Genomic DNA, 13,104 nt, shown 5'->3' on the forward strand with positions numbered 1-13,104 from the left:
GACTGCCCTCCTGGCTCACCTGCTCACTCCTGCACACCCAGGAGCTCTGCTGCCACCCCAGATCCTCTCCCACCCTCTGCCACAAGGGCTCTACTTACTTTTAAATAACCAGCCTGAATTTACAATAATTCTAGGATGGAAGAGGAGAGTCCAAGGATCTGGGGTAATTTCACTTTATTTTGGGGGAAATAAAAGGAAAATACAAAGCAGGGTTGGAGAAACCCAGACTCATTTGCTCCCCTTTTGTTTAAGGGCACAGAGGGGCACCCCAGGCTCGTGCAACCACCAAGGGGAAACTGCCCCTCCCAAAAACCTCCCTGGTCTGTCACAGGTGCTGCTCCTCTCCTGGAAGCTGTGGGAAATGCTAAATGTTGGGAAAAGGACAGCTGGGATTTCTGTCATCTGCAACCCTCCAGGGCCAGCACGGAGCATCTTCCAGCAACCCAACCCTCCATCCCCACGGGTCCTTTCCACAGCATCAACACCTGCAAAATCCCTCTCCAGTGTTAATAACAGAATAAACAGGAGTAAAAACTGCACGTGCACCTGAGGGGGGGTGTGGGAAGGTTTTCTTTAGAGAATGGGGGCACACAGAGCCCTGGGATGTGCTGGGGAGGAGAGGTGAGGGCAGGCTGCAAAAAGCATCCCCTGCACCTGAGCTGCACCTTGGGCTAAGGACACAGCTGGGAAGGAGTGGGATAAAAACCCACTCCCACTTCTGAGTGGGATAAACAATAAACTCCCACTCCCAATTCTGAGTGGGACAAACTCCCATTTCTGAGTGGGATAAACAATAAACTCCCACTCCAATTTCTGAGTGGGATAAACAATAAACACCCATTCCCATTCCTGAGTAGGATAAACAATAAACACCCATTCCCATTCCTGAGTAGGATAAACAATAAACACCCATTCCCATTTCTGAGTGGGATAAACAATAAACACCCATTCCCATTTCTGAGCAAACAGCATCCTTGTGGACATAAAAGCACAGCAGGGAAGGGGCTGAGGGACAGGAGGCACAGCAGAGCGCCAGCCCGGGAGGGGACATGGCACCACGAGCAGCTGTGACCCCAGCCCAGGTGCAGAGCCCGGCACTTCTGAGCGGGGAATTCCTTCCCAAGGCACGGAGGAGGGGATGCCCTGGACCGGAGGTGCCCCTGCCCACGGCAGCGGGGTGGATTTGGGCACTCCAGAGGTTCCCTCCAGCCCAAACCGGGGCACGATGCCCCTGCCTGGCACCTGCAGCTCCCTCCCGAAACCTCGCAACGCCGGCGCTGGCCCGGGACGGACAAAAACCACTGTCCCGTTAAACATTCCGCCAAAACACACCCCAAAAACACCTCCCGCCATCCCGGCAGGGATTCGGACACCCTGGGCACACAGTGCCGGGCACGGCGGCATCGCCCGATGGCCGGCTCGGGGGTCGCGGTGACAGCCCCGGGCCGGCTCGGGGGTCGCGGTCCCGGCCGGACTCACTCACCAGCACATCCCTGAAGAGCAGCTGGGGCGCGGAGTGCACGGTCCAGTCCACGGCGGCTCCGTCGGGGATCTTGATGCGGATGACGAGCGCCTGGCTGTCCATGGCGCCGCAGGGGCCGCAGAGCAGCCAGAGCATCCCCGCCCCGCGGGCTCACATGCTGCGGCCGCCGGGCCGAGCCGGGCCGGGCACCGCCTGCACCGCCCTCCCGCAGGAAGGAGCCGCTGCCCCGGAACCAAAACGGAGCCCCGGGAGGAGGGGATGTGCGGCGGCGGTAGCGGGAGGAGGAGGAGGAGGAGGAGGAAGAGGAAGGGGAGGCGGTGCCATGGGCGGGAGGAGGCGGTCCCAGCTCCGCGGGTGATTGCTTTCCTCTCTGTGCCTGCTGCTCTGACGGGAAAAGCGCAGCTGAAAGCGATTCCAGCCGGGCCGGGCCGGGCCGGGCCGGGATTCCCGCTGGACGCGGTGCGGAACTCCCGGCGCGGTCTGGGGCTGCTCCGACCGGGGCTCGGTGCGGCCGTCCCATCACAAACACCGACACAAAAACTCAAGCACCGACACAAATACAGACTCAAACACGCACTCCGGGCCGTGCCAGCTGCCCTAACGTGCCCCGGGGAGTCGCTGCCCCTGGAAGTGCCCGGGCACGTCCGAATGTGGCACTGGGGACACGGGCAGGGGCATTGCGGTGCTGGCTCAGCGCTGGGCTCGGGGCTTCCGTGCCCGGCTCTGCCCATCCCTGCCCCGGTGTTCCTGCGGAGCAAACTGGGAATGAGCACTGGGAATGGGCACTGGGATGGGTACTGGGAATGGGTATAGGAATGGGTGCTGGGAGCACTGGGGATGGGTAGTGGGAACGGGCACTGGGATGGGCACCAGGAATAGGCACTGGGAATGGGCAGTGGGAACAGGCATTGAGAATGGACACTGGGATGGGTACTGGGAGTGGGTGCCAGGAATGGGCACTGGTATGGGCAATGGGTGGGCTCTGGGAACAAGCACTGGGAATGGGCACTGGATGGGCTGTGGGACGAGCACTGGGATGGGCACTAGGAATGGGCACTGGATGGGCTGTGGGATGGGCACTGGGATGGGCTCTGGGATGGGCACTGGATGGGCTCTGGGAACAGGCACTGGGAATGGACACTGGGATGGGTACTGGGAATGGGCACTGGGATGGGCACTGGGCCAGCCCAAGGCCTGCAGGAGCAGGTGAGGGAAGGGCTCGGGGCAGTGGTGCCAGCAGTGTCACTCACACACCTCACGGCTCCTCCCCGTTCTGTCTCTCCGGGGTTGATGTCCAGGTACAACTCTGCCATCCCTGAGTTCCCCCCGTCCGTCAGGGATGCAGCTGAAACCTGCCCGCTCCAACCACCATCCATCCTCCTGGTGAAAGACAATCCCTGTCCCCCTCAGCCACAGAGACACTGTTTTGACAGCTGTGCCATCACAAAACCCCAAATTCAGCTTTTCAAACCAGCTTTTCACTGCCACAAGTCACAGGGAGAGCTCTCTGCTCCGCACAGCTCTGCAGCATAAAACAATCCACTTTCTTTTTTTTTAAGAGAACAGCATTAATCTCAATTGTGGGCTATTGATCCGTGCATTTTATCACACTCTCTCACATGATCATCTCTGACAAACTGGACTATTTGAGTTATTTTATCAATTTAGAGGGGGGGAATGGGAGGGATATTTAATTCCTGAAGCATCTTCAAGCTTCTTCATATTTGGATTCTACTTTGTTTGAGCTTTAGGAAAAAAAAAAAAATTCAATGGCCATTAACAGAGATAAATTCTCTCTCTGTTCAATAACTTTATAATTTAGTTCCTATACTAAAAATTAATAGAGCCCCAGCTCCTAAGGATCTAAGGGACTGGTGGTGCCCACACAGACATCTTTCTGCTCAAATGAACCTTTTGCCTGCAGTCCCTGTGTACCTCTCACTCAGCTCCATTTCAATCAGAGTCATTTTCCATTAAATTTTAAAGAATAGGACACAAAATGATGGAATTTCTATAGACCTGCAATTTTTCTAAAATGTCTTCTTCATTTATGAGACGATGGGGAAAACCAACTCAATTTGCCAAATTTGCATAAATATTACGTCGATTTTCCAGGGCTAATCACAGCCTTAATCCCCCATTCTGATTTGTGTAATCAAACTTGAGGGGTTTTTATATCTTGAGAAGGACAGCACATCGAGCACGTGTTTATTGATACAGGTTTGGTTTTGCCACAGACTTATTTAAAACCTAACTTTAATCAGAAATTTTCATTTGAAATACACCATTTGAAGCAAATAGTTGATGTTTATTTCATCATGCTGCAGGAGTTTTGCTATGAGATGTCACCAACATTAATTTTTATATTTTTCTTTCACGGTGGGGGAAAATTGGTGTTGTGAGAACACAATCCTTGATTTTTTAATAGAAAATATTATTGAACTTTTGCATTTGAGTAGCCCAAGAATCTGTAAAAAGTTCGAATTCCCAGGACAAGGATTCCAGAATCCTCATTAAAAATAATTTAAATAATGAAAGCCTGATTTCCCCCTCTAAACGCAGAGCCCACAACATTGGTAACCACATCTCCAAAAGGACTGCTCACCCCCAAGGGAACACCTCCCAAAATCCGCAGAGGACCGAGGTGTCAGTGCTTTAATTACAGCCTGCTGAAGGCCACAAGTTCTCTAAATTCCGGATTTTGTCAGCCAGGGGGAAGAGGCTCCCTCGGTGCTGCCACTCGCAGTGTGCTGCTGCTCTCTGCTGCTTCCCAGCGCCGCCGGAGAGCACCCGGAGCATCCCGAGCTGGCCACGCCAGGAAAGAAATATTTATTTCCAGAGTGCTGACACAGTCAGGAGGAAAATCGTTATAATCTCGCAGGAGGCTCTGTGAGGATGGGAAAATGCTGTCTCCCAGGGATTTGCTGAGCAGGATAATTGACTCCAAAAGTAAGGGAAGAAGTTATTACTTGGTTAATTCCCACTGCAGAGGAAGTTGCCCAGCAGAAGAAATTTTCTATTTTTGCTCTGCCACAAACAGCCCGTAATGGAGTTTGGGGTCCCTCCAGCAGAACTCTGTAAAATGAAGAGGGAGGAAAACAAGAGCTGCCTCCCCTGGCTCTGCTGCTGAATATTGCTGTGGCAGGATGTGGATTCAGCTTCGGGAGCTCATTCTCAGGAGTGGGATGGGTGAAAATGCCCAGCAGTGAATTAAAACCAAGACTGAGTCCCAATTCCTCCAGTCCTGCACTCATCCCCTTGGAGAAAAGAAGGCACAGGAAGGATAGAGGCAGAAAATGCTGATTTCGTTCTGGATCCTACTCAGCCTCTCCAATAATCTCATTATTACTAGAATTTTTCCAGCTATGTCCTAGGAATAATTATATATATATAAAATATACGTATACATACATACATATATGTATATGTATATATGTATATACACGTATATATTTTCATATATACACACATATATATGTGTGTATATATATATAATTATACATATATAATATGTAAATAATAATATATGTGTATATAATAATATGTAACGAATAATATATGCATTATTATACATATATAATACTATATCATGTAAATAATATAATAATATTGTAATAAAATACATAATGTTATAATAAAAATAATATACTAATATAACGTTATAATACTGTGATAAAATGCATAATGTTGTAATAAAAGTAATACTATATATTATATAAATAATATGTAAACAATGTCTGACCTAGAAATAATGTGTATTTATTAGGTAACAGGCTAAATCATTCCCATTTAACTATGAAAATATTTTGGAATACTGCTGTATTCCAACACCAGTGCTGTGCCACCTTACCTGTAATTCAGACCCTGAGTGTAAAACACACCTGGAGGAATCAGGATCTCTGTGCCAGCTCTTGGTTCACCAGATTCAATTTACCATCCCTGCCTCCTCCCTGCAGCAGTTTCCAGGCTGCAATTAGAAATAACAAAGGACAAATTCTCAGTTTCCCAGAGAAAATGGCACCTGATGGTTGTTTAGGAACACACGTTTTCCTGTCTTATTGGGAAAACATAAATATCTGACTTCCTATGTTGATAAATAACATATCATGGTGAAATTCACTTTTTTTTTTCCCTTTCAATTGCCTGTGAGTGCAGCAAACTGAATTCCCTCAGGCTGGTGAAAAATAGGTCAGCAGTGTCCAGGCTTTCTAAAGATATTCTTCCCTGAAAGGCACCTCCTGCAAAGGCTCACCAAGTGCACCAGGGAGAAATTCCGACTCCTTAAAAATGGCATTAGAACTTCCAGCTCCCCCTGCCCCTCCCAGGCACTCTGCAGCTTCTCTGCAATACAAAAGGACTGTTTGGGACCCAAATATCAGGAAATCAATTCATCTCACCTTCAGTTCACAGGGAAATGCACTGGCCTCAAGCAGATCTTTTAAAGCTCTTTTTTCACAGCAAACCCACCTTGGACTGAAAGAAAACATAACAACAGTGAACTTGATGTAGGCTAAGTTAGTAAATATTTAGTTTTTGCTTTAAATGATGAGTAACTTTTGCAAACAGGCAGATTCTGAGATGCACAGTGACCAGGTAACTCCAGCAGTTGGGCTGTGTGTGGTTAATGATGCTCCTGTACCCCTTCAGACCAGCTCCAGGGGCTGCATAATTGTTTTTCTGTCAACCTATAAATTCTTGAGTAACAACAAAATTATTGTGATTTTTCTTCCTAAATAATTCATATCTCACAAAGTACATAAGCAGGCCCATGAATCACTGAGCATGTAACAATCATATCTAATGGCATTTCGAATTTTAAGGAAAAAAAACAGGTTTGACTTTGTAATCTTGCTCAAAAATCACTGTTCTAACCTGATATTTACATTTTAAACTTGAAAGTTCCCTTGATCAGAGTTTTTGTCTGAAGGATTGCTTTTAATCATGTTTTCCACTTTTAATTCTATTAGGATTATTAATATCACTGCAAGAAATAAATTGGGTTTATAATGAACTACAACAGGGCTCATAAACTGTGCTTAAAGTGATGCAATTACTTTCAAAATCACTCCAAGTTGTTTGCATTCGACTTTTTAGGACTTGAATGCAAAACCAAATCTTATTCTTTTCTAGAAATAAATCTTTCAAGCAAACTTGCAATGTATTAGTGACACTTTTTATTCTATATTCCCTGGCTGCAGAGCTGAAGCTGCCACTTGTTCTTAGGAGTATTGAAACTGAAAAATACAGCCCAACATTTAAATCATGACTTCTATTTCCAGAAACAGGAAAGGAATCAAGACAACTCTCAGAATTATTAACTCGCTTTTCTGTAGTGAACATGATTGAGGGGTTACAGCAAAAGCCAATATAAATTAAATGGCCACAGTAAATAATACATGAGGCAAAATCCCCTTTGTTTCAGGAAAAGTTGCTCTAAACCAGAGGCCTAAGGGCATTCAGCTATTAAAAAATACCCAAATTTCATTCAATAATAATAACATACATCAGGGAGATCTATAATTATGGTTTGTGAGGAGATTTAGGTCAACACACAAGGTAAGTTGAGGACAGATTTAAATTCTGCCCAAGTCAGTGGAGGGTCAGCAGGAGAAAAGCTCTGGATATTGCTCCAGGGAAAGAGAGGGGAGCAGGCAAAGAGCACAAAAACTGGTTTTTCAGACAATATGAGAGCAGTAATCATAAACATTTAGGAGTCCCAATCCAATCTTTAAATCCAGAATTAATTTACAGTGGGGAAAACAAGTTAAGAACTTCGTGTTGAACTGGGTCCACCTGCAAGCAGTTCATCAACTGGTGATAAAAAGAGTGGTACTAAATCTAAAACTATTTAAATAAAACCAACTGCCTGGACCACGTTTGCATCAGCAGCCCCAGAACTTCAGGAAAACAAACAAACCCACCCATGTTTAAGCACGATTTGGAGGCAGCAGCAGCAAAGGGCATTTCTTGGGGTAACTCATTAGCACCGTGGAGTCTCAGGTGAAACATTTATCAAGCATACAAAAAGGCCTAAAAGTGAAATATAGTAATTAAGAGCTGGGCTTTATCGATTGCAGGGCTTAAGTAATTTTTCAGAAGCCACGTAAGATTTAATAAGTATAAGTAGTTAAAGATCCTGCCTTGGCTCTGCCATTAGAGTGTAATTGAAGCGGTAAAAAAGATCAGCTGAACGTGTGTTGATTACCACCTTATCTTTGAAAGGCAATTAAGCACCTCAATCATTGCAACAAGATTTGATTGTGCAGCCTTTATTGGACATTGATCTTTCAGCAAAGCAGCTGCATTTCCCATTAAGTGACAGCAGCAGAGTTTAACTGGGACACCCGAGCCCGCTGACCCGGCTGAGGGGTGACACCGCAGCTCCTCCAGCTCCAGGTGCCCACGAGGATCGTTATTATTTCAAGAGGTGCTACAAGGAGGAGCCACCTGATCCTCGGGGTTTCGTTTCTCTGGAGTAGTTAAGGGAGGGGAAACAAAGCTCTGGGACGTCATCTCTCCCTCATTTAAACATCAGCAGAGAGAAAATGAAGGCGAGGCTTGCAGGGGGAACTAAACTTTGTTCGGAATGGGAGGCAGGGCAGATCAAATCTGTCAGAAGTCAAAAGGGTCAACTTGTGGATCAATTAGCCCTGAGTGCTGCAGAATTTTTTGAGGCAGGGTGCTGCAAATCTTCCTGGCCTTCAATATCTTGCACTCAGTCCAAAACCTGAAAATAGAGGCTAAGAAGTTGGTATTTATAGCAAAAAAGAGTGAAAGTCAGATGAAACGTTTTACCTTTGAAGACAAGCTGCTGGGTTTATAGTCACACGTGAAAAGGATTTCATCATGATTTAATAACTCACATTATCCCTTACAAAGAGCTCATTTTCCCTCTGAAGAAGTGCAAGAGCTCCCACCCAAGCCCTCGTGAAGGGAATGAGCCATCCCATATTTGCACTCTGCCCTCAGCCATCTCCCAGTTCATCCTTTAGCACCATCAACTTCCTAGAGCAAGAGGTCCATTGATTTTCATGTAATACAAGAAAATATTACATTTGCTTAATTGTTACACAGTGAGATCATTGAACAAGAGATCAGGGCTCTATTTAATGCTGCAAGCAGCACGGAATTGCAGCAATCAATAGGGCAGTTTGTCAGAGATGCTCTCCAAGGAGCCCTGCCCATCACTGCAGGGCCAGGGGGTGCTGCTGCCCCTATTGGAAAGCAGGTGAGCAAAGTCAGCAGTGCCCATTACCAGAAATCAAACCAGCTGCAGGGAGAGGAGCTGCAGCTCCAATGAAGAGCTGTATTTATGGGCTGGTAATTAAAAACCATTTCATCAACCTTGGGTTGAGCCTAAACCTTTACAGCCAGGTATTGATGAGCTCTGTGGCAGTGAATGAGCAGTATTTGACTTTAAACTTATGGGCTGCAGTGAAAATCAGCTCCAGGAAAATGCTAACTGCAATTCTTCTTATTAACGAGGGGCCTTGCAGTGCCATCTCTGCTTCTTTGAGGCATTTCACTTGTGGCAAGAATATTCTCCAAAATTTAACAGTGCAAGCACTTCTCTGATTTAAGTGTTTAGTGCTGCTTTTAGAAAAGCCACGGGTGTTGCTTCATTAAGTGGGAAACATTTCTGTTATCTGGAATGAAGTTAAAAAGTATTTAAGTGACATTCTACTGTAGTCATGGATTGATAATCATTTACTGAGGAAAAGTGATTGCCCTTCAAAGCAGCCCCTACCCATTTCACATTTCTTTGACTCATGAGAACTGGAATGACCAACTTCCATCACCAGCTGAGGGATTCAGAACTGACAGCACTAAATCCCAGCACCAGCAGTAGATCCTGCACAGCTCTCCCTGCTTCCATTCATTCCAGATTTTCACCATCCAAACAGTTCCCCAAAAGCTTTTTTTTTCCCCAGATTTCATGAAGTTATTTTGTCATTGTTTGTGCCTAAAGCTGTGCTTGGTTGCAACTGGAGAAATGAGTCATTGTGCATCCAAAAATTGAGATATTCTTGTATTATTCTTCTCATTCTCCCCATTAATTAAAGACACCAGCAATTTGTGAATTGGCACGGGGGCTAAATCTTCTGCATCATTTAGATTTTGTACTTACCTATAAAGCAATCAAAAGAAAAATAACAACACACATCTGGAGCTCAAGAATTGCAAAAGATACAAGCATCAAACATATTTTGGATGTTTTATTTAAATATAATTTCAAGAAATGTAATACAGCCATCTTGCACTTGTTTAAGGGTGGGCTTTTTTCCCCCCAAAGGCTCTTCCAGGTGATGGTGACCACTCAGTGCCAAGGATTTATTCAGACACACTTACATCTGTGACAATGAATATCTAAAATATCTAGACAGGATCTACACCTGAGCAGCTTTATCTTTTCAGGGACATTCTGGAAATGTCAGTGCATTCACAGTTTCCCTGCCTGCCCACAGGCTACAATTCAGTTCTCTAAGTTGATAAATGCATCTCTTTAAATGATCACAAGTTTGTCCAGCAGCACCAGTCCCTGACTTCCAGACATACCCTCAGAAATTCTAATTCTTCAGCTTCACACCTCGGCAAAAATAAATCTCTCACGACCAAAAGTCCAGGCAGCTTCCTGAAACAGCACACTGAGTGTGAGAACACAGTACAGAAACCAAATTGTTTAGGTTTTTTTAGTGAAAGGCAGCAGATATTTGTAGCACAGAACCCACCAGAGGACAGCCATTCAGCTCAGTACATGGCTCCTTCATCTTCTTTATTTAGAAAATAAATAGTGACTGGGCCATGGCTGGTGTGAACAGTCTCTGTGACACGGGCAAAGAACCAGGAGCCAAGTCCATACAGTAAAGTTGGGATGCCTGAGGAGAGATAAAAACACGTTACACACACTGAGTGAAATCCAAACTGCAAACTCAGAGCCAGGAATGGTGACTCCAAAATGAACTGAGAGGGAAAGTACTCCTGGAAAAGCTGCCTTAGAAATATTTTATCTTTATTCAAATGCAGCAGTCAGTGCTCAACACCTTTCCTGTTGACACAGGGCAGGAGGCAGCAATATGCAGGAGTTATTAGGAAAAGAAAACAGGAGGAGAACAACATGAAAGAAGCGAAACATTGCCATGTACACATGATTTCCAGTGATTAAATATATATATATATATATATATCTTCAAATACTAAACCCAAACTCCCAGAATATCCACTTAAGTTATTGGAGTCTATGTCAGAGCAGAAATTTAAAAAATAGGCAGTGAATCCATAGATCAACATGAAGCTGCTCTGGGGAAAATCAGCAGTCAAAACTACCAGCTCCAACAGAACTGCAATCGGCAAAAAGGTTTTTATAAATACATGTATATATTTAAAGTGACAAGTTTCAGCACTGCCAATTTATCCATCCATTACAGGCAATATTCTGTTTGTTATAGAGGAAAAAACAGAGCTGGCTTTTAGGCCCTGAGTTCAGAAACACCAAATTTAACATGCTTGAAGCTAAGCGCTTAAGCAGGATTCTGAGGGAAATAAATTGCCTTTTTAATCATGTTTTCCAATCATTTAAATATGAAACATGAGGGGTAGTTGTGAGAAAAACAAAGGTGTGACTGGGTGGAGGGAAAAAGAAAATCAGATTTAAAGTGCTATTAAGAAACCAATCCTTGTGATTATATTTTCTCAGTACATCAGCCTGGAAAAGTCAGAAAATTAAGAACAGCAGACATGTTTGGAAAAAGTCACTGAAAACTCGCAAAAAAAGGGAAATTTTAAGAAATTAAACACGAAAATAAAGAATGCCTGAAATGTTATGACACTGGCACTGTCAATGCTGGCATTCAAATAAGCATTGAATCTGCAGCCAAAATTCTGGAATAATATACTTCAAAACTTAACTACATCTACTTTTTATATTAATAAAGTGCTGATAAAGCCTTTTTATTACAAGGATTTCTATTCCAGCAGCACATTAGGATCCAAGCAGCCTAACCATTCCTGCACCAGACACTGCCTGAAAGAGTTTCGCCTCAGAATTGCTCAGAGGACAAAAGTTCCTCCCCGGCAGCTGGAAAACGCTCCCTGCCAAAGGCGAGAGCGGCTTTAATCCCGACAGGGCGATCTGCGGCTGTCCCAGGGGTCAGAGTGACACCAGCTCGGCCAAACCCCCCGACAGGGCCGAGTTACGGCTCTGAGCCCACAGCTCGGGAATTCCTGGGAGGGAGAGCGGGAAGGGGAGCAGAGGAGTCAGGAGAAAGGGTGAGGGGGAAAGAGACGGAGGGGAAGGGAAAGGAGAAAAAGAGGGGACAGGAGAGGAGAGGAACGGAGAAAAGAGAGGAGAAAGTGAGGGACAGGGGAAAGAGAGGAGAAGCTGAGGGGGAAAGACAGAGAGAGAAGGAAAGAGAAGGAAAAGGAGACGGAGAGGGAGCGGAGCTGCCCGGTCCGAGCCGCGGTCCCGTCCCCCTCAGGCCGCCCCCGGCGCTCGCCGCCCCTCAGGGCGCCGCCCCGGGCCGGACTCACCGGCGTTGAGCACCTTGAGGGCGGTGAAGAAGGCGTCCTGCAGCGCCAGGTCCTGCGGCGCGGCGCGGGAGCAGTGGTACTTGATGAAGGGGAAGCAGCCGGTGCGCAGCACCAGGTAGTTGGCACCGTCCACGGGCCAGTTGAAGTGCGAGAGGCCGAACTGGTCGTTGTGCACCGCGCTGTACTTGACGCAGAACGAGGTCCAGTGGGGCAGACGGCGCTGCCGCAGGTGCTGGCTCAGCACCTCGGAGGCGGCGGGCCGGGCCGGGGACGGAGCCCGGCCCCGCCACAGCAGCAGCGCCACGGCCGCGCCGTGCAGCCGCCGCAGCAGCGCCCGCATCCCGCGGGGCTCCGCGCCTGCGCCCGCAGCGCGCCTGCGCCGCCCGGGGGCGGGAACCGAGCGGGGACGGAGCGGGAATGGCCCCGGGAACGGAGTAGGGACGGAGCGGGAATGGCCCCGGGAACGGAGTGGGGACGGAGCGGGAATGGCCCGGGAATGGAGAGAGAATGGCCCCGGGAACGGAGTGGGGACGGAGCGGGACAGTGGCCCGAGAATGGAGCGGGAATCCCACCCCCCGGTCTGGACCCCTCGGTTCCGGAAGGACCCTGAGGGGCTGGAGCGTGTCCAGGGAGGGGAACGGAGCTGGGAAGGGCTGGAGCCCCAGGAGAGGCTGGGGGAGCTGGGAAGGGGCTCAGCCTGGAGAAAAGGAGGCTCAGGGGGGACCTTGTGGCTCTGCACAGCTCCTGACAGGAGGGTCAGTCGGGGGGTCGGGCTGTGCTCTAGGGAACAGGGACAGGAGGAGGACATCGTCTTGAGCTGCCCCCGGCGAGGCTCAGGTTGGACAGCAGCAGGAATTTCCCCATGGAAAGGGTGCTCAGGCCTTGGAAAGGGCTGCCCAGGGAGGTCTGGAGTGCCCATCCCTGGAGGTGTCCTAGGAATTCCTGGAGGTGGCACTCAGGGCTCTGGACAAGGTGGGCATGGGCACAGCTGGGACTGGGTGACCTTGGAGGGTTTTTCCAGCCTCAGCGATCCTGGGGTTCGGTGACAGACATGGGTCACCCTGAGCCCTGCACCGAGCAAGGAGGAGTGGGAG

At 47.6% G+C, this 13,104-nt stretch overlaps 2 protein-coding genes across 15 annotated transcripts in view; both read right to left on the bottom strand.

The window, feature by feature from the left end:
- MAP2K5 (mitogen-activated protein kinase kinase 5) overlaps nt 1-1,674 on the bottom strand; it is a 117,882-nt gene extending 116,208 nt beyond the window's left edge. For 4 of the 6 annotated variants that reach the window (XR_007778376.1, XM_050978255.1, XM_018914019.3 and 1 more), the window contains exon 1: nt 1,484-1,674. Coding sequence is in view for 5 of the 6 variants with exons in the window: in XM_050978255.1 (XP_050834212.1) it covers nt 1,484-1,618 (135 nt within the window). In the remaining variant the exon portion in view is untranslated. The remainder of the gene's footprint in view (nt 1-1,483) is intronic. The other 2 variants (XM_050978253.1, XM_030228224.2) reach the window with 2 other exon arrangements.
- A 2,008-nt stretch (nt 1,675-3,682) lies between these two features.
- C10H15orf61 (chromosome 10 C15orf61 homolog) lies at nt 3,683-12,350 on the bottom strand. 9 transcript variants are annotated; one of them, XR_007778382.1, is made up of 5 exons: nt 12,011-12,350; nt 10,213-10,359; nt 5,881-5,950; nt 5,334-5,450; nt 3,683-4,740 (listed from the first exon to the last, which is right to left on the bottom strand). XR_007778382.1 is itself a non-coding variant. In XM_050978262.1 (3 exons), exons 1-2 carry the CDS (start codon nt 12,348-12,350, stop codon nt 10,232-10,234), a joined length of 468 nt encoding a protein of 155 aa, XP_050834219.1. In that variant the 3' UTR covers nt 7,996-8,210; nt 10,213-10,231. The 9 variants fall into 9 exon arrangements, 3 of the variants coding, with proteins under 3 accessions (XP_050834219.1, XP_050834218.1, XP_050834217.1); XR_007778384.1 differs by having other exon boundaries at nt 3,683-4,558; nt 5,365-5,450; nt 5,881-5,956; XR_007778381.1 differs by having other exon boundaries at nt 3,683-4,558; nt 5,881-5,956.
- Between the last annotated feature and the right edge of the window lie 754 nt (nt 12,351-13,104).

The sequence above is a fragment of the Serinus canaria genome, chromosome 10, assembly GCF_022539315.1.
Source record: "Serinus canaria isolate serCan28SL12 chromosome 10, serCan2020, whole genome shotgun sequence".
NCBI classification, from domain to species: Eukaryota; Metazoa; Chordata; class Aves; order Passeriformes; family Fringillidae; genus Serinus; species Serinus canaria.

Bases quoted from the DNA above. Each gene is read 5' to 3' on its own strand.
- C10H15orf61 (XM_050978262.1), bottom strand. From the start codon at position 12,350: ATGCGGGCGCTGCTGCGGCGGCTGCACGGCGCGGCCGTGGCGCTGCTG. The intron at 10,360-12,010 runs GTGAGTCCGGCC...ATCTCTCCTCAG, and splicing joins CCTCAAGGTGCTCAACGCCG to GCATCCCAACTTTACTGTAT.